At 44.4% G+C, this 18,723-nt stretch overlaps 5 protein-coding genes across 7 annotated transcripts; 2 read left to right on the top strand and 3 right to left on the bottom strand.

Annotated features, from left to right (window-relative positions):
• Positions 1 to 81: 81 nt before the first annotated feature.
• On the bottom strand, positions 82 to 2,669 carry LOC111073140 (alpha-soluble NSF attachment protein). The gene is made up of 4 exons (XM_022365321.2): positions 2,419 to 2,669; positions 1,634 to 1,949; positions 1,250 to 1,570; positions 82 to 1,185 (listed from the first exon to the last, which is right to left on the bottom strand). Exons 1-4 carry the CDS (start codon positions 2,508 to 2,510, stop codon positions 1,036 to 1,038), a joined length of 879 nt encoding a protein of 292 aa, XP_022221013.2. The 5' UTR covers positions 2,511 to 2,669; the 3' UTR covers positions 82 to 1,035.
• An 823-nt stretch (positions 2,670 to 3,492) lies between these two features.
• On the bottom strand, positions 3,493 to 6,557 carry LOC111073126 (serine/threonine-protein kinase polo). Its single transcript, XM_022365299.2, has 5 exons — positions 6,152 to 6,557; positions 5,577 to 5,801; positions 4,724 to 5,503; positions 4,237 to 4,665; positions 3,493 to 4,170 (listed from the first exon to the last, which is right to left on the bottom strand). The coding sequence occupies exons 1-5, from the start codon at positions 6,248 to 6,250 to the stop codon at positions 3,976 to 3,978; spliced, it is 1,728 nt and encodes a 575-aa protein (XP_022220991.1). The 5' UTR covers positions 6,251 to 6,557; the 3' UTR covers positions 3,493 to 3,975.
• Positions 6,558 to 7,070: 513 nt separating this feature from the next.
• On the bottom strand, positions 7,071 to 13,359 carry LOC111073135 (DCN1-like protein 5). Of its 3 annotated transcripts, XR_002607670.2 has the most exons (8): positions 13,055 to 13,359; positions 12,312 to 12,355; positions 12,064 to 12,251; positions 8,286 to 8,377; positions 7,964 to 8,217; positions 7,690 to 7,897; positions 7,299 to 7,619; positions 7,071 to 7,238 (listed from the first exon to the last, which is right to left on the bottom strand). XR_002607670.2 is itself a non-coding variant. In XM_022365314.2 (7 exons), exons 3-7 carry the CDS (start codon positions 12,165 to 12,167, stop codon positions 7,543 to 7,545), a joined length of 735 nt encoding a protein of 244 aa, XP_022221006.1. In that variant the 5' UTR covers positions 12,168 to 12,251; positions 12,312 to 12,355; positions 13,055 to 13,359; the 3' UTR covers positions 7,071 to 7,542. The 3 variants fall into 3 exon arrangements, 1 of the variants encoding a protein (XP_022221006.1); XM_022365314.2 differs by having other exon boundaries at positions 7,071 to 7,619; XR_002607671.2 differs by lacking the exons at positions 12,064 to 12,251; positions 12,312 to 12,355; positions 13,055 to 13,359 and adding an exon at positions 8,440 to 8,796.
• LOC111073134 (lysosome-associated membrane glycoprotein 5) lies at positions 9,414 to 11,321 on the top strand. Its single transcript, XM_022365313.2, has 5 exons — positions 9,414 to 9,643; positions 9,785 to 9,867; positions 9,941 to 10,189; positions 10,315 to 10,724; positions 10,812 to 11,321. Exons 1-5 carry the CDS (start codon positions 9,559 to 9,561, stop codon positions 10,852 to 10,854), a joined length of 870 nt encoding a protein of 289 aa, XP_022221005.1. The 5' UTR covers positions 9,414 to 9,558; the 3' UTR covers positions 10,855 to 11,321.
• Positions 13,360 to 13,557: 198 nt separating the features above from the next.
• Positions 13,558 to 18,357, top strand: LOC111073136 (tectonin beta-propeller repeat-containing protein). Its single transcript, XM_022365315.2, has 4 exons — positions 13,558 to 14,781; positions 14,846 to 16,503; positions 16,570 to 17,848; positions 17,906 to 18,357. The coding sequence occupies exons 1-4, from the start codon at positions 13,717 to 13,719 to the stop codon at positions 17,942 to 17,944; spliced, it is 4,041 nt and encodes a 1,346-aa protein (XP_022221007.2). The 5' UTR covers positions 13,558 to 13,716; the 3' UTR covers positions 17,945 to 18,357.
• The last annotated feature ends 366 nt before the right edge of the window (positions 18,358 to 18,723 follow it).

Genomic DNA, 18,723 nt, shown 5'->3' with positions numbered 1-18,723 from the left:
AATTTAAAATATCTATGATTATGAATGCATAGTTGCATTGCTTATACCCTTGCAGTGGTTTTAATTAGATATCGATTTATGTATGTGTATGGTGGAATATCCATTTAATAATTGGCTTTTCAACCGCAAGGGTGTACAATTCTCTGACCCGTATAGTATATTGTAATTCTGTTTATTGGATTTGAATATTTCTCATACACGTTTATAGGAATTACCATATAATCTACTAAACATTTCAAAACATTTGCGAGATGGAATTTTCAATAAATGTGACCCTCAAGTATTTTATAAGATTTCATTACTCTCGTTTGAATATTATTTATAGGGGGATAATTTTCGATACATTTATGGACATACATATATAGTTGGTAGGTTGCGTATTCTAAAACTCGTTTACTTTTCTCTGTGCATTATCAATGGAGGGGGGAGGTTTAACTTGATTCAATAAACATCAAAATCGGTTAAAACATTCATTTTTTTTATAATTATTTTTCAATGTTCACACAATAAAACTTTCTGATTCTAGAAGCTACAACTTTTCAAATGAAACAGCAGCTAATTCAACATTTTTCTAATTAAAAAGAATATAACAAATGTAACACAAAAACCGGAAAAAATAACCGTGTTACATGCCACACATGGCGGCATTCTTATAAATCTTCAAATAAAATGATTACAGATAACAGAATTTGCACAATTTTCCAAACATAATATTAATAGTGGCATTTGGCTTGATTTTTATTTTTTATTCGTTGCAAGAGCTAATATATTCGTCTGGGAATATTCTGAGTTGATAGCATTACCCATTCGAAAGAAGCTGGCATTTTATGGGGCGGCTGCTTAATTTATTATTCAACTGCAAGTTTGCTCCTTTTTTTTCGGATTATGTGTGTCTTTTTTCTGTGACGAGCAGTGCCACTTTTTTAATTAATTTGTCGTTATATTGTATAGGTATATTAATTTCCAAAACGAATAAAGCATTTAGTAAATGTTTATGTGAATTTATCAGATCAGATAGTGTGTGTTTGGAATAATTTATCGCAAATCGGGATCCTCGTCCGCAGCCTTCTTGATTCGAAGTAATATGGTGGTGTACCACTGATCCAATCGTGAGATGCTGTCGTAGTCCTTAACTGCTTCTGTGAAGCCCTCAATGTTCTGTTCCTCAAGATGCTCGCACAAAATCTGTGGATAAACAAAATCAATTCCCTATTAGAAACGCACAGGCTCTCTACATTTCATCTCAGACCTTGATGAGCTTGAACTCTCGCGAGTCCTGGAATGCTGGATACTGCTCCGCATATTTCTGGATTGCATGCTGTGCATTCAGCAGATCGACACTTAAATGACACAGAGCCGCACGAAAGAAGTACTCCTTGGCGCTGTACTTGAGCAGCGAGCTTTCTAGTGACGAGGCTGCCACCTGCTCGTATATTGATATTGCTTTCTCGTAGTCCTCCAACTGGGCTGCGTACTGGGCCACCTTCAGCATGCACTTGTTGGCCGAGCTAACAGACTCCTCGCCCTTAAAGTAGTCGGCAGCCTGCTCATAGTGTTGAATCGATTTAGCCTGTGCAGGAATAGAAGTGTTTGGTTAACGATCAACGCTCAATCGCCGCAGCAGGTCACATACCAGAGTGTTGGAATCAGCCTCGTACATTTCAGCGATGCTTTGGTGGTGCTTGGCGGCCATCGTGAATCGACCCATGTCCGTGTAAATGTCTATGGACTTCATCAGACAGGTGACGGCGTTCTCAACATCAACCTTTTTGTAGCAGTTGGAGGCATCCACATAGCAGGTGCCTGCATCATGGCGACTCCCAGCGCGGGCGTGCAAAGTGGCTGCCTCGCAAAAACATTCGCCAGCCTTTGTCCAGTTCTTTGACATTTTAAACATGTTGCCAGCACGCTGATAGCACTCGATGGCATCTTCAACCTTGTTTGAGCCTCTGTAAAAAAAAACACACACAAGTTAAAGCTACAATTCCATGCATAAATAACCATACCTTGCAGGGATTTATAAGAGACAAACGAACAAAGAAACAAAAGTCATATTTTCCAATAAATACAATTATGAATCACCGTTTCATAGTTTTATGATAATAGCATATTAATACATAAACTTGTACATACATCTGTACATATGTACATGCAATTTTCTATTATATTATATGATATTGGATCTGGTGAGGGTGGAGGCAGAAGAAAAGCAGCGCAGCTTACTGGACTTTCATATTCATTTACTTGTATCTATGTACATATGTATGAATGTATGTACATACATACATACATATGTATGTACGTACGCAAGTTGTAAGATTTAAGTTTCCAATAATTAACCAATGGAATGGAGGTAGGAGACGCAGCACCTCCTACTGGTGTATGCACAAATGAAATCTTATTTCGCAATTTACTTACCCGAAAAGAGAGCCCAGAAATCCTTTTTGTTGTGTCAACTTCTTCTCGGCGTCAGCCATCAGCTGCAGGGCCTTCTGCTCGTTGTCACCCATTCTGAGGAATTATGTTCGCTTTGTGTACAATTGCATTTAAATACAAAAACTAAATAGGGCTCGGCTGGACCCTAGTTTTAAGAGACCTATTGGGAAACTTTTTTATTTTTACGAAAATCAATAGCAGTACCATAGAGGTGTCAAACCATCGAGGGCACTATCGATAGTATCGATGTTTTGCTGCTATCATTATAGTATCGAGCTACAGTTGTTGCGCTTTTGATATGTTTGAATTGGCTGCTTCTAAAATACGAAGACAAATTTGTAAACAAATCGACAGGTGGCATCTAATTTTTACAATGGACAAGTTTCTAAAAGGTTTCAATGGTTTTTTAATAATTATTTGAGCCCGATACTATTACGATAGTATCGATTGTTTTTTTCAAAACATTCAACGTTGATATTCCTCGATTTTGATATTCCGTTTAATATTACTAGATAGTTGGCCCTCTCAGCCCTAAACAAATAATTTTATCCGATTCCTCAATAATTTTTTTTCAGGAAAGGCTAGTCTTAAGAACTCTTTTTCATTGGATTGGTTCAAGGTTCCAACAAAAACGGCCAAAGCATAAAACGTAAGTGTGTACGTAATGTGATTTGTTTTGTCGGTGCTGTCCAGTGTGGCTGGAACCTCAGAAATATACCAAAATATACCTTATTTTTTTCAAAATATACCGAAGAAAAATAAGGACTTGGCCCATTTAGCCCCCCTATCTATTTAAACAGTTGAACACCTTGAATTAAACCACTAACCATGCATATAATAGATTTACATGCATTATAGTATCTATATTATATATTACTCATACAAGCGAAAAGTCCCAACAGAATTTGCTGCAACTGTCCACAGAGCCTTCAGCTCTGATAGAAGACACCTCTCATAGACTCATATACTTATTGTTATAATAAATAATTATTGGTGTAGAAATGGTTTTGAATTTAAATTAAACATAAAGGCAACTATAAGATCGAGAAATAAATATAGTGGTTAAAAGGATTTTATTAGCTCAGGTGAAAATATAAATAAACTTTTAGTCCCGAACGGCATGGTTCCAATAGTTCCAAATGTTCAAATGATGTGTGGGCGATCAAGGATTACTTGTAACTTCTAAAAGTATGTATTTATTTATAAATTATTCGATGTTCGGGTACGAAAAACATTAAACAGATATATTTATATTTCAGCGTGGCCCTACATTTGCAATGAATAAACGATAAAACGGAACTAAATTGGAATGCAAAAACAAAAAAAAACTAAAAACGTTAAACATTAAATATAAAATTAAACAGAAGCTAAGATTTTGAAAAAGCAGTGGCGTGGGAACTGATGAGTGGGGTGGGAAATATTTTAGGTCGGCCCGAAGGTTTTGTGTTGGGTTGGCTAAGGCGTTCGTGATTTAGCTTAAACTAACATTGTGCCTTAGAATGATAGTCCGCTGATGTGTTAGGATACATCATTAAACAATTAAACAAACATCTTCTCCAGCATTTTCCTAAGTTTTTCTTGGGCATAGCGTATCTTTTGATATAAATCTTTGGACACACCGTTCTCCAAGATGGTCGCGAAGCGATATGTGCGGAAGTTCTTCTCGTGATCCATGTATGTAATGGCACTCATACGCGGACAAAGAATGAGCTTCATGTGATCCGAGAAATTAAGCTGAAATCAAAAAGAGTTTTGGTAAATTTCTAATAGTTTTCTAATTTACTATGCGAGTTTAGTTACCTGCACGGAACCGTTGGTAAGGTGCATAACTACAGCACACGTTGTGCGGAACCAGGAGTGCAAATGGGGCATACGCGATATCTGATCACTCTCAATGTTCACATTATTGGCGCCAGCCTTCACAAGATGTTCGATCATGTATCGCTTGAAGTAGGAAAGCAGCTTCATCTTTTTATCAAGTGACTTGCAGTAATCTGTTGTAGTCATGTAGCTCTCCTTTCCGTCCTTGTCTATGAAGTGAACGTTGATCTGGTTCGGAAGCAGAATCAATTTGGTTGTGTCGTTGAACATAACGCCAATGCCCTCATCACAGAGCTGATAACCAAAGCCGTATTTGTCGCTGTAGTCGACCCATTTGGATATCCAGAAGAGAGGCTGTGCTGCAGGATCGGTATTCTCATCCCCGAGATTGCCTTGCAGTATGCGCGGCTGTAAGCACGAGATGATTAGTTAATTATTTGAAAAAACACTCACTGAAATAAAATACCTTGTTGTTAATCAGATTGGTGAGCTGCTGGTGCAAGCTCTCAATGTCACTGCGGTAGTCTTCGTTGTGGCGACACACCTGGGCCGAGGCAGTGATGGCGTCGTGCAAGTTGGCCTTGAGGAATGTCGACTCCAGACGGGTATCATCCCTAATGCCGTTCATCTCCATCAGCGGCTTGCGATGCATGGAATCTTCAATGGTGTCGTTGAGGCCAATGCGCGGAGCCATCGTAAGGCAAGAGCTTGGCAAGAAAGTTGGCACCTTTGAGCCCTTCAGAAAGTCGTAGTTCAGCAGCTGACCAATTGCTGGCCGGCTCTCGGGGTTTGGCTGGAGCATGGAAATCACCATATCCGCTGCGGGTTTTCTCAAGTAGCTCGGCACGCGGTACTCGCACTTCTTGATCTTGGAATAAGTGTCCTTCAGCGTTTTGGTCTCAAATGGAGGTTGGCCCACCAGCAAAGTGTACATGACGCAGCCAATGGACCATATGTCCACTTCGAACGAATGCCCCTTTTTAGTGAGGATCTCTGGGGCAATGTAGTTGGGGGTGCCGCACAGAGTCTTCTTGCGTTCGCCCTCATATTCAATTCGGGTGGCTAGCCCAAAGTCGCCAATTTTCACGTGCAGCATATCGTTCAAGAACAAGTTTCCTAGCTTCAAGTCGCGATGGATAATGCGGTTGTCGTGCAAGTACTTGACGCCCTGAATGATCTGGAAAATGTAGTAGCGGCACTCGAACTCCGTGATACTTTTCCGGCGTTTGTGCAGCTCCATCATCGACTGGTTGGCATAGAGGCGGGATCCATTAGTTCGGAAGAACGCATCGCAAGCTGCCTTTTCGGCGTACACTTACCCGCTTCTTGCATAGCTCCAGGACAATGTAAATGTTCTGGACATCTTCGAAATAGCTATGGAACTTCACTATATTGGGATGATTTAGGCTACGATGAATGGTGATCTCCTGAGCGGTCTTCTCCTTTTGGTTGTGCTTGATCATCAGCTTCTTCGATACGATTTTGCCGGCAAATACATCGTCGGTCTCCACATCGATGATTTCGTAGCACTTTGCAAAGCCGCCCTGCACAAGCAATTGCAAAACATCTCATTATAGCCACAATTTTCTACCAAATATGTATAAATTGAATGCATCGCGCCAAAAAAAAAATAGAATGTATGTACATATGTTTGTAGCTGCCGTCACTTCTTTGACAACTCTACCATACACACACACACACAGACACACACACGCATCCAACAGTGCAAGGGTGCCAAAGGAAACTGAAGCGAAAATAGATGTAAATCGCATGCTTGTATGGGTTTGCATGCCTTTACATACATACGAACAGCGATGTGAAGCTGCGCAGAGTTATTAAAATGTGCACGAGGATCCCCCGGTACATTATTATCCGCATCTGAGGCAAGCCTTACCTTTCCAAAGAAGCGCATACGCTTATAAGTCCTGCGTTGATTGGCGTCGAAGAGACGATCCGGTATATCTGTGCTTTTATCGTCCGGTTTTGCGGCCATTTTGCTCCTATATCCCCTTTGCCTTGCTGTTCACTCGAAACACAAAAATCTTCCTCGCCGCCGAGTTGATGCAAATTTCGCTCTGTACACACCACGTCCAGTTAAATGCGTTCCCAACGAATCAATTTAAGAGATCAATGCCAATGCCAAACACACAAATTGATCACTCGCAGCTACTATGCCATCGACACCACAACCACTCACAATTCACGAAAAATAGCCACAAAGCGGACAACGCGCCGAAACCGTTCGATTTAAATGCCAATGAAAATTAGTGATGGGCGTCGCCTATGTATCGATGTAAATACTTATATGAATTTGGATATTTTTGTGGGACACATATAGCAACGGAACTTGATTTCTCAATTTGGAGCACACTATGTTTCTGTCGTTTCATTAAATTTTACTTATTCAGATATATCCCCGACTTTTGATGCTACTTGCAAGCGTTTCGTGTTTCATCGGGGCACAGGGTAGTGTTTACAAGAAAAGCGATATTTTTGTGCGATAACCACAAAAATTCGTCGTTTTATTTTGAAAATAGCAATGTAGTGAACTGATTATTTACTTTCGCACCGCATGTTTTCTTAAATGATTCTGATTGTTTAGGAGCGATCAGCCTACGAAAGATGCTGATATTGCGAGTCAAGCTGCTAGAGGTCATATAAGGATAAGACGATTAAACCTAACAGAAAGCAATTAGGTAACAAGGCAACACTATCACTGTCTTCTCTTAATATGTATATTTATTCAATATTCCCCAAAAGTTGTCTTCTTCCTACATTGATTTAGTAACGATTACGACTTCCCCCAGGATTGGTTTGACTTTCGTTGATTTTGACTATGGTGCATATCTTGAAAAAATTTTGTTTTTCTTGGGAGTTGGATTTCTTGGTAATTTGCCATCGTTTCTTTTCTGTGGGTATACTTTTTGCAAGTGGCCCCCAATTTGGCTTTTTCTGCTGTTCTTTTTTGTATTCAATGACTCCTTAAAAGTAGAAAATTTTCAGTTTTAGTTTTTAGTAGTAGTTAATACATAAATTATTACATTAAATATATTATATCAATAGTGTAGTTTCATAGTTGGTTTGCTTTGCCAGTGTACGCAGTCTCTCCTTGTTTTTGTTTGTATCTCTGCGAGTGAGTGTCGTTTTGAGTGCGAGCATGGGGTGGGGTATGGGATGCGGGGTACGGGGTCTTAGTTCCGCTGATCTTGTATTGGTGAACTCCTCCCTCCTCTTCCTTTTCCTCCAGCAGTTTAACTAGAAATAGGCGAATTGATACAGCATCTCTCAGCTGGATACCGAGCTGGAGACCTGATGCCGTTGCATACGCATCCACTCTACGAACTCATCCAGCATAACCGGCCCTGCAAACCACAAAAAAATCAATTCCTTATAACTAAAGGTAACGCCAAACAAAATGTGGCGGCTACTCACAGGCGCCGTCAATGTCGTAGTTTGACAAGTCCATGCATATTGTGCGCGAGAACTCTAATATGTTACACCACTGATCCTTGTTGATCACCTTGTACTTTGATTGCTCTAGAAACTGTGCGAACTGCGAATAGAGTGGCCAATGCTTGCCCAGCAGCAACGATAACATGGCCTTGGCCGTGTTGATGTCCATACTTCTTTGATCCGAGTCCTAGATCCGGAATAATTAATGCATTTAGTCAGATCTTTCGCAGCATTGGATTGAGAAGTAGCTCACCTTGGCAAAATCATAGGCATATCTGTAAATGCTCTTGAAGGAGTTGGCATCGTTGAGTATGCTACGCAGATAGTCCAGTTTCACAACCATTTTAATTGTTGAGTCGCACTCGAGCTCTGTGAGGCCCTTCAACCATTCCTTCTGACTGAAGAAGCCCATCTGGGTGGCACCCATTTTGTAGGCGAGGACCAGCATCACAATGTTTTCGGGCTCCACACCGATATCTTCGCAGAACTTTTCCATTCCGTCGGGACCTATTGGGGAAAACCAATGCATAGAATGTATATACGTATATGATCCCGAAAACATGCATGCTACTTACCCAGCGTCTCTGGCTCGTCGGGAGTCGTGTATTCCTGGAACCATGTCAGACATCGTTTATGACTGAAGCCGTCTTCAGCTCTGATATGGCGCCTGCGGGAAATAAGTAAAATATATAGATACTATCTTCAATAAACTGATTTCCATCCGCATACTCTGCCATCGTTACTCTCGATTCATTAAATTAACCAGTGAGAAATAATTGATGTTTTTTTCACTGCACCATGCACTTCATTTACACTAAAGTTTCAATCGAATCTGTCGCTAATGTTCTCTATGGTCTCTTCTTTTTTTGTTTGTTTTATTCGATTTTCTTCTTCTCTCGGGTTTTGTTTTAAGTGTTGCGTCCGGTCCCTAAAAATAGCGATAGTAAACGTAGCACAGAGACGAGGCCAATGCCAAGAGCAGACAAACAGCTGAAAGACCAGAAAGGAAGGCCTAGCGAATCTTCATATAAATACGCGGTACTATTACCGATTCTTTGACCTTAAAAGTAAAAATTTTCTCCCCGAAAATACGGTTGTTACTTCTATGATGATAATAATACTAGATTGAACTTTGCGATGGATTAGGCGTAGGCATACTATATACAATATATATATGTATGTAAATATGTACATACATACATATATACTGGTACATGTGTGTATACATATAGAAATACTCAACATTTTTAGATACGCTATCGTATCGAAATTTATCTATATATTTGGGTGTTTTCTAGGCTAGATCTATTCAACTATTGCTCGATTTTTCATCGGATCCATCAATTGGGTTTGAATGAACAACCACACAACAAAATACATGTCGTGTGCATGAAAAGGCTCATTACTGCTCGAATCGAGACGCACAAGCAAAAAGTGCAAAGGATAATTCCGAGCCCGAGACCCCAAAAACAAAAGACAGTATTAAAGAATAGATGTCATCTGCTGGTTGAAGGATCGCCCCTTTCATATATTAGGAATTCACTCAATCTCGATCCCTGCTATCCATCCATATTTCTTGCAGTGCATCCTCTATATGTACCCACATTCCAATTCAGCGACTGCGCAGGACAAAAGCGAGAGTGAAGTCAAGTGGTTGGGGGAGTGGGAGGGCGAGTGTGTTTTGTGGAGCTACACCAGCTAGAACGATTTCCGTTTAGGCCTCAGATGTGCGCAGGACCCGAAGCAAGAAACACGTCGTAGTTCCCCATAGAGCTCTCTAGTGGAGACAGTAGCGTAAAATTCTTCAAGGAATCAATTAAAAAAGTTGTGAAAACAATTCGCATAAAGATGCTGCAGCTGAACCCAAGGAACTACTGCATTCTCAATAGCCTGAATGGCGCATTAGCCTGCTTGGCGCTCCTTGTTTTTCTGGGTGAGTAACAGAAGTTACTCAAAAGTGTGGGCCACGGGCCACGAGTGTCGTTATGCGTGGTTAGAGCACACCGAAAATCAATACTATCGAGGACGGGTTTGACACACTGAAAAAGCAACCTGTCTGTTCTGTCCTTTGCAGGCACCGCCGTTCAGGGCCTGCAGCTGAGCGCATTCACGACGAAAACTCCGAGGGTCAGCAAATACACAACCAAATCGCCATCGGTAAGTCTGCGGTCGGTCAGTCGGGGTCCCACAATTCCAATAGTTCACCCCCCTCTGGACTACCCATTTGCAGGCATCGTCGATGAACCACGATGCCACTGCTTCGTTGTATCGCTTCAATTCCACCAACGGAATCACCTGCATCCTAATGCAAGTCGACGGTCTCATTGGCATCAAGTATCGCAACAAGCTGAACGAGGATGTGGAGGCCGATCTGTACATGCCGGACAGCCCCCAGCTGAGTGGCGAATGCGAAGAGTCCAACATGGAGATACTTACAATGGAGTTTAAGGGTTTCAAGCTGTCCATGACATTCAAAAAGGTATGTACTATGAGCCACCAGTGCGTGGGCGTCCCCTTTGGGGTGGTTGGGCCTGTAAGCAAATAAGGTCAAAGGTGGCTGAGGTCCTACACACTTATACCGTAATGTTTCCCTCCTCCCTGTAGTCTTCTGGCGGCGAGGGCTGGTACATCAACCTCTTCGAACTGACATACTCGTCGTCCAATCCACTGTTCGAGCACCCCGATCGCCCTGGACTGAACGTGAAGCTCACCTCGCCTGTGCACACGCCCATGTACTTCCCAACGCCGGTGGGCAAAGCGTATGTCTGCGACAAGGAGCAGACCGTCATAATGTACGCCCCACACGACTCTGGCGACCAGTCTGGACATATTGCCCGTCTGTATTTGCGCGATCTACACATGCAGAGCTTCATGTTCAAGGAGACCGGCAAATGGGGACCGTCATTCCACTGCAGTGCCACTGGGTCCTATCGCGACGAGACAGCGCCTCTGGCAGTGGGCACTGCACTGGCCATAGCCGTTCTGTTAACCATATCCGGCTACGGAGGTTGGCGGTAAGTCTGGTTCCGTCCTGTTGCAGTGGTAGTGGGAGCGAGAAGTAGGGTGCACCTAACATTTCTGATTTTTCCTTTCTCCTGCAGGTACTTTAAAGTCAAGAAGGTTCAGTACGGCTCAATGGAGTGAGCGAGGCGACAATGAGAGGCGCTTTTTGTTCAAATATTCTCGACCATATCGTTGTCTAAACATATCCCCATGTTTGTTGGATCTCCTGTAATCCGTAGTCCTATTTTTAAACTAAGAGTTGGCGCAGAACTGCTGATATTACCATTTATGAGATACACATATATGAGAATTGCAAATGTCTTCCATATTGTTAATGTATAAAATAATACGCACCATATACATATACATGAACATATAATTATAATTATTAAATGTTAACATAAATCCTTACTAACCCAAGATATATCAGATATTGTTTACTTGTCTTCAAAAAAAGACCAATGTTATGGCACGTCATGTACTCTAGATCGAATCGAATAGAATCGCTTCTCAATCTCTACTCAAATTTCAGCATCAATCTATTGTTAATTGAAATTTCCTCCTGCACCTTCCATTCTCCTTTGATTAAATCTCAGATTCATCGCAAAACCAAGTCTTTCTTTCTTTCTCTCACTTACAATTAAAAATGCTTGCTAAATTCTGCCTGGGACAAGATGCTTATATCGAATATCAAATGTGGTTCGGTTTAATGTTTCGACACGGAATAAACAATATCGTGATGCCGCCCCGCCTAAGTAAACAATTATTTGCCTACTAATGTCACAGACATTTTTCATGTTTAATACCTAGCGGAGGATCAGACGAATAGATCTGGGATGTCTGAGGCCAAGATCTGCAGATTGCGAGGCAATTATCTACCTATCACCAATAATCAACACACAGATCTTGTGTTTCATTAATACACAAATTTCTGAGAATTTTGTTCCTCGAACAATAGGCCTAATCTATGGTTGGGCTAGCGGAATGCTTGGCCAAACGCTCAAGAACATTCTTACAAGCCAAACGATATACTGTGATTGATCTTGCGTGAAGAGTTTTTAAACTAATATTCAGTTGCCAAATTAAATTAGCAGAATGTACGCGACCTGCCTTCGAAATACATTAAATGTTCAGATAAATGAAGCAACTGGCTACATCGTGACATCGATTTGTTTTCCCAAATTAATACACAGGGACAACAGCCAGAGAAAACGCTTTTAAAAGGAATAATGGTGGGGTCTTAACTTTAGTTCTGTTCCCTAGGTTCCAAGAGCGACTATGGAGCGACAAACAGAGTATGTGGATTCTTTCATGAGGACTCTCCAGCGTGTATTTTTTATGTGCACTCACCTGCCGTGCTGTGTCGGTATGCTGGTATAGCTCGTACGGGCCCTTTTTGATTGACTATCCATGCTTTCGCCTATTTCTGGAGCTCGACGCTTACCCCGTGGCATGACTTGTTGTGATGTGATTGGCAGACGTCGCCTTATGTGCCTCTCACCAGACTTAATTAAGAAGGGTTGACGGAAGAATACGTTCTGTTGGTTTTTGGGGAAATAGATTAACATATTGTCCATCTAATTATGAAATGCACTTACCACAATAGTTTAGAAAACAAACATTACAGCGTAAATTTGCTAATCTGTGAAAGGAGTAAGAGAAATAATGGTTAACAGAAATTAAAACTATGGCATTAATATCCTTAAGCCTCAACCGAATGAAGAACTAATGTGTGTGTTTTGTGTTTAAATAATTGTGTTACGACTGTCTGCGTAAACGTTGCAAATTGTCGCAAAAGCAGAGGTTGGCTCGGTGCAGGCCTACCCCCAACTCCTGGGGTCGCGGTGTACGCAATGATTTTTCCACTGTCGCTGCCAAGAAATTCACGGGATGCACACAGGATACTACTGTATGTGTGTGTTTATACGATGTGACGTACAGACATGTACACTCAACACGGGGCTGCGATGCATGGATATGTCTGTGGAACTTCCGCGTCCGCGTAGTTTAGTTCGTTCGCACCAACCAAAACCAAGAACCTGCCTTATAGTACGTGCATGCCTGACCATTTGCACCCAAATCTGTGTGCGAGTGTGTGTGTATGCGTGCACACAGGAACGTTTTACTACTTCAATGTACGAAATACCGGCTGCTGGCAAGGACTACTTGCTTTTGCCGAAATGGCGATTGTCCTGGAGTGGAGGTTGGTGTCGGTTGGGGTTTGATTTCGTGGTGGTCGCCTCCACAGCCAGCAGCTGACGCTGCGCGTGCTCGTCTTTTACGTCGCCACGCCGAAAGCACTCTTACACTAGCCCGGCTCGGCTGCCGTGTATATACTCACTTAATTGGTGGTGGTTGTACTATATTTAGTTAAAATGATGCACGAATTTCTCCGTACGGACGAAATGTTTGAATTTTTAGCATATTTTTCGAAATCAATTTATAATTCATTCATTTGTTTCGTTCAGTGATGCGTGAACGAACTTAACCCACTGCGGCACCCTCTTTTTAAACAGGTGAGCAACTTGAGTTAAACCGCGGAAAATAATACTGTTTGTGGTTTTTCTTATAGATCCGTCCTTCCTCTTTACTTATACAAAAAATATGACCTAATAAATAGCATCTGAATTGTGTTAAAATTATTTGGATTTTATAATGTTCGTGGTAAGCTTTAAATACCCCCGTACGACAATGGGTTAATCGTTTTCTGATTTTCGCGGATTTTAAATTAATATTATTACATAGGCAAATACGATATAAATATATAATTTTTGATTAAATTTATAGACAAAACAAATAAAGTTTTGGACTGTTTCTTCAGTGCCAAGATACATTCGATATAGTCGATAAGTGAAATAGTCGAAATTTTTCCAACCCCACGAATCAGCTGATATGTCGACGTGAAGAATGGACGAAAAATCAATTTTTCGTATTGTAAACACAATGAAAGACCGAGAACGAACAGCAACTACCTTATAAGTATTACAATTATTGGCGGCCAAAATGCCTAGCACATATTTGTTTGCCGCGAGCAGTGAGGGGCGTGTGTACACGTTGTCCACCAGCTCGGGAGCATGGCGCGAACTGCCTTATCTAGGATTGGAATTCAAGAAAATCTGCGCTGTACCTAATTTTCTTTGGGCCATTGGCGGCGACCGACAGGTGTATGTACATGTTCACGGACTCGATGTGCCCATACGCATCAAGGAGGAGTCGTACGAGAACGAACGCTGGCTACCCATCGAGGGCTTCGCCAAAACTCTTTTGCCCACCGATCGATACAAATACTCTTCCGCTGACGGCAGTGTGGAGCGAAGTGTGGACAAGATCCGCTTGCCCTCCATGGCCTGGCAATGGGATGGGGACTGGCACTTGGACCTGGAGTTGGATGGCCAGCAGCTTCCGGAAGACGGCTGGATGTATGCCCTGGACTTTCCGGCCTCCTACTCGATAAAGAAGTCGTGGAACTCATATGTGCGGCGTCGCAAATGGAAACGTTATCGCCGCTATGCCGCTCTAAACAGCTGGTGTGCAGTGGCCCCGCTGCACAAAGACCCCACCCAAGAGCCCTTCATCGATGTGGCCATTGGAGGCACAAGTGTTCCCAATGCTGCTGCCGGCACGCTGTGTGTCTGGGCGATTACTGCTCATGGCAGGGCCATGTTTCGTACAGGTGTATCCAAAACGGCACCGGAGGGCTTGCGATGGACAGCCATAGCCACGCCCACGGGCAGCGAACTGTTGCAGATAAGTGTGGGGCCGACTGGACTGGTCTGGGCTGTTTTGTACAATGGACGGGTCATCGTCCGCACAGGAGTGACCCGCGATAACCTATCCGGCGAGGCGTGGCTCGATGTGAAGACGCCAGTGGCTGGCGCGGGTCTCCGCATCGTACACGTTTCTGTGGGCACCGATGCTGTGTGGTGCGTGACCAACGATCACCATGCCTGGTTCCGACGCGGCATCAAGGGCGAGGCGGCCGGCATAAGTGAGGACTCGGCCATTGGCAAAGGTTGGGTGGAAATGGTGGGCAACGTCTCGATGGTTTCCGTGGCGCCCAACGATCAGGTGAGCGCTCCCATCCGCACGCTGAATCCTTCGTCGATTACTTACTACGTGTCCTGTTCTCTAGGTATTTGCTGTGGGGGCCGCCGACCGTTTGCTGTATTATCGTTCCGGCGTGACTGCCGCCGATCCCACCGGCAAGAAGTGGCGCCAACTGCAATGCCCCATGCAGATCAGTCGTACTTCCAGCTCCTTGTCCATCGTGTCCCGCAAAAGCGGTGGCAGCAGCTCCACGCCTGGGTCCAAGCACCAGAGCTTCTCCAATCTGTACTCCAAAGAGAAGGAAAAGGGCGTTGTTGAGACGTGCGCCGTTATAGAAACGGTGCTTCACAGCTCTGCGGGCTCCTCCTCCAGCAACGGAGTAGGAGGTCGCTTGAAAAACGAAAGGTGGAAGCTCAGTGCCGATTCGCCGCCCACCATTGGCAGTCTGAACCTGAACGACCGCCACAAGCAGCGCACGGCAGCACTTCGCGAGTCCTCGCACGCCTCCAGCGCCCCTGCCGCAGATGTGATCGAAAACAGTGGAAAATTTGAGACACAGCTGAGGAATCCACGTGCCTGGTCGCCAGTCCGCAGTGTGGGATCCGTGGTGGGCATGGAGGCGCATCCACTGAGCGATTCGACGGTCTTCGAGTCGGACTCGATGCACCACGGATCGGATGTGTTTCTGGGCGAGGACGATGACCACACGGGCTCACAGTTCTGGACCGAATGCGGTGTTCTGTGGAGCTGTGTGGCACCCGGGGCAGTCACCGTCGACGCAAACAATCTGCCCAACTGGTTCAACGAGCAGGCGGCCAGTGATAGCAAAGTGGATGTGAATGCCAACTGGCGGAAGGATATTCTGGGCAAACTGCAGCGCCGACAGGAGAGTCTCGTCAAGCTGCAGAATAAGACCCAATTCGAAAAGGCTGTAGAGCTGTCTTCATGGATAAAGTCCGCGGATGCCCGCTATCAACGACCCGGCGGGGACTTTGAGGACTGCATCATAGAGCTGGAATGGGTCAGTGGCAGCAGCAGCAGCAGTGGCAGCATCGACGGCGCCAGGTCTGGCGACTCGGGCACCTTCACAGTGCTAAGTCCCGATGGAGCGGCCACAAAGATACAGTTTCCGCTATCGGACATAACTTGCGCGCAGTGCTGCAGCGAGGCGGGATCGCCGCGTCTGGCCATCCACGCGCCCCACCTGCCCGTCAACTGCTCGCCGGTGAAGCTGCAGTTTTCTAGCGACTCGGAAATGGAAGATTGGCTCTCGCATCTGTCGTCGGTGTGCAGCCAAATCAATACTCTGATGGGCAAGCCGGCCAATAACGCCATCTGGCTGACCAGCGACATGGGGGATGTGTTTGTCTTCGATGCGGCCTCCATGAAGGCGCAGCAGATGTCCAGCGGCCAGGGCTACGTGGAGAGAATGGATGTGTCCACCTGCGAGACACCCTACTACAACACTCTGTACAATGGCATGCCTTGTGGCACAGAGCTGGAGATCTCTGGCTGCGTTTATGATGATGCGGATCAGATACGCTTCGACCTGCAGTGCCACTCGACGGTCAAGGTGCAGCCGCATCGTGTGGAGAAGCATCGAGTGATTGCGATGCATCTGAATCCACGCTTCAATGAGCGCACCACAGTGCTCAATTCCATGAAGGAATCCGAATGGCTGGAGGAGGTATGCAACGACAAGGTAGTGTTTGCTCCAGGCGCCACATTCACATTGAAAATCAGGTAAGGCTGTGGGATCAGTAAACCTGCTCATAACGCTCTCATCTTTGACTCTCTCCATCGTTTCAGAGCACTGCAGAACCACTACCACATCATTGTGAATAATGAGGTCTATACGGACTACAAATACCGCATTGATCCGGAGAGTGTCACCTGTCTGTACGTGAGTGGACGCATCAAGCTCTTCAGCGTGCTGTATCGCTGTCCGTCGGTCATTGTGTCCATGCAGCAGATGCACTGGCGCCAGATGGGGGGCCACATCAAGCGGGTCTACAACAGCGGCGTGGACGTTGTCTGGGGCATTTCATGCGACAATACCGCATGGGTTTACAATGGCGGCTGGGGCGGCATGTTCCTAAAGGGCCTCGAGGGCTCTGGAAAGATAAACGCCATGATAGACACGCACACGTACTACGTGTATGAGAATCAGCGGTGGAATCCGATAAGCGGATTCACTGCCAAGAGTCTGCCCACGGATCGGCACACGTGGAGCGATGCCACAGGGCGGCAGAAGCGCAGCAAGGAGCACACAAAGCTGCTGTCCACTCACTGCGAATGGATCTCGGACTGGGCTATTGACTACAACATACCTGGTGGCGCCGACAAGGAGGGCTGGCAGTATGCCATTGACTTTCCTGCCAACTATCATGCCCATAATAAGCTCACCGATTGCGTGCGTCGTCGGCGGTGGATGAAGAGGTGCCGCCTGAGCAGCAGTGGCCCTTGGCAGGAGCTGAGTCAGTCGAAAGTACTCGATGCGGCGCTGCATGTGCTGGACGAGGACGTGGACAGTGCGCATGACGTTAAGAATGTGCCAGTGGCCGCTTGGGCCATTGCCTCCAATGGCGATGTGCTCATCCGACATGGCGTCAGCAGCTTAAATCCGCGCGGAGACGCCTGGGAGCACATTGCCAGCGAGCAGCCACTGATAGCCATCAGCGTTGGGCCATCCGGTCAGGTGTGGACGGTGGCGCGTAACGGCATGGTGTTCTTCCGCTATGGCATTAGCAGGCAGAACCCCTGCGGCGATGCGTGGCAGCAGGTGGAGGCGCCGGCTGGTGTTACATTCAAGGCAATAAGCGTGGGACGAGCTGGAATTTGGGCTCTGGACAACCAACAGCGACTGGCTGTGCGCAGGGAGATTTCAAGGACATTTCCAGAGGGCTCACACTGGCAGTTTCTTCCAAATGCCGCCACCATACCGCCCCACACGGAGCAACATTGCGGCTTCCGATCGGTATCCGTGGGCGCCGAGGTGTGGGCAATATCCCTCAATGGCATCATCTGCAGGCGGTGCGGAATAACAAGCGACAATCCCGCTGGTGTCGGCTGGAACCTGGGCATCGCAGTAATTACGATTAAACATCCATTTTGTATTATTTTTTAATCAGTAATTCCATTTCAGGGCCAGTGGCAGCATGTCTCGGTGGAGGGCTATATGTAACCAGTTGCTGTTCCATGAAGGGCATTCCTATATACGATTCAGGATCTTGTATTTATGCTTGCTATATGTATTCGTATGCCCTTGCAGACGGTATCATTATTTTGACCAGTGGTTCCTAATGCAAAAGAATCATTTCAGACCCCATTAAGTATTAATATTCTCGCCGTCAGGCAGCTCTTGTGACATTCCAAACCAAACTCTACTCTCGCTTTATAGCTCGGCTGAATTGTTACCCAATCGGCCAACTTTACCATTTAGACACCAATGAAATAATCAATCTGCTTCGTCACCCGAAGCCTTGCTTGCTCTTTTGTACTTTTATTATTTCCCCAAAGTTCCATTTTGTGTAATCAACTATTTACGCTTACATTTATCTTTAAAAAATTAAATATCTAAAATATATTATTTATATTTATTTACAAAATATAATTCTTCAACCAAAGTTAAGAAATTCTTTTCTTTTTTTTTATATTGTGAAACTCTACATATATCAATTTGTGTAATAAAGTGTTTAAAAACATATTTGTATAGTTATATATCTGATCAGGTTTTTCTTCACTTTGATTTTAAGTTTGATTGCAAATTTAAAAGATATCGATTCATGGTTTTACATAAATATGTAGTTACTATGTAGCCACTGTGTAGTTACCATGTAAAAAATTGACATTTTTGTGACCATTCTAGTTAAAACCGTATTTTATAAACAATTCAATTAAAATAACGATTTAAAATTATCCGGATTGTAGAGAATTGATTTATCTTTCGGAAAAATTATATGT

This window comes from Drosophila obscura, unplaced genomic scaffold (assembly GCF_018151105.1).
Source record: "Drosophila obscura isolate BZ-5 IFL unplaced genomic scaffold, ASM1815110v1 contig_208, whole genome shotgun sequence".
Classification (NCBI taxonomy): domain Eukaryota; kingdom Metazoa; phylum Arthropoda; class Insecta; order Diptera; family Drosophilidae; genus Drosophila; species Drosophila obscura.
The sequence above is the reverse complement of the archived record's forward strand: the minus strand, read 5'-3'. Positions and strand labels throughout refer to the sequence as shown.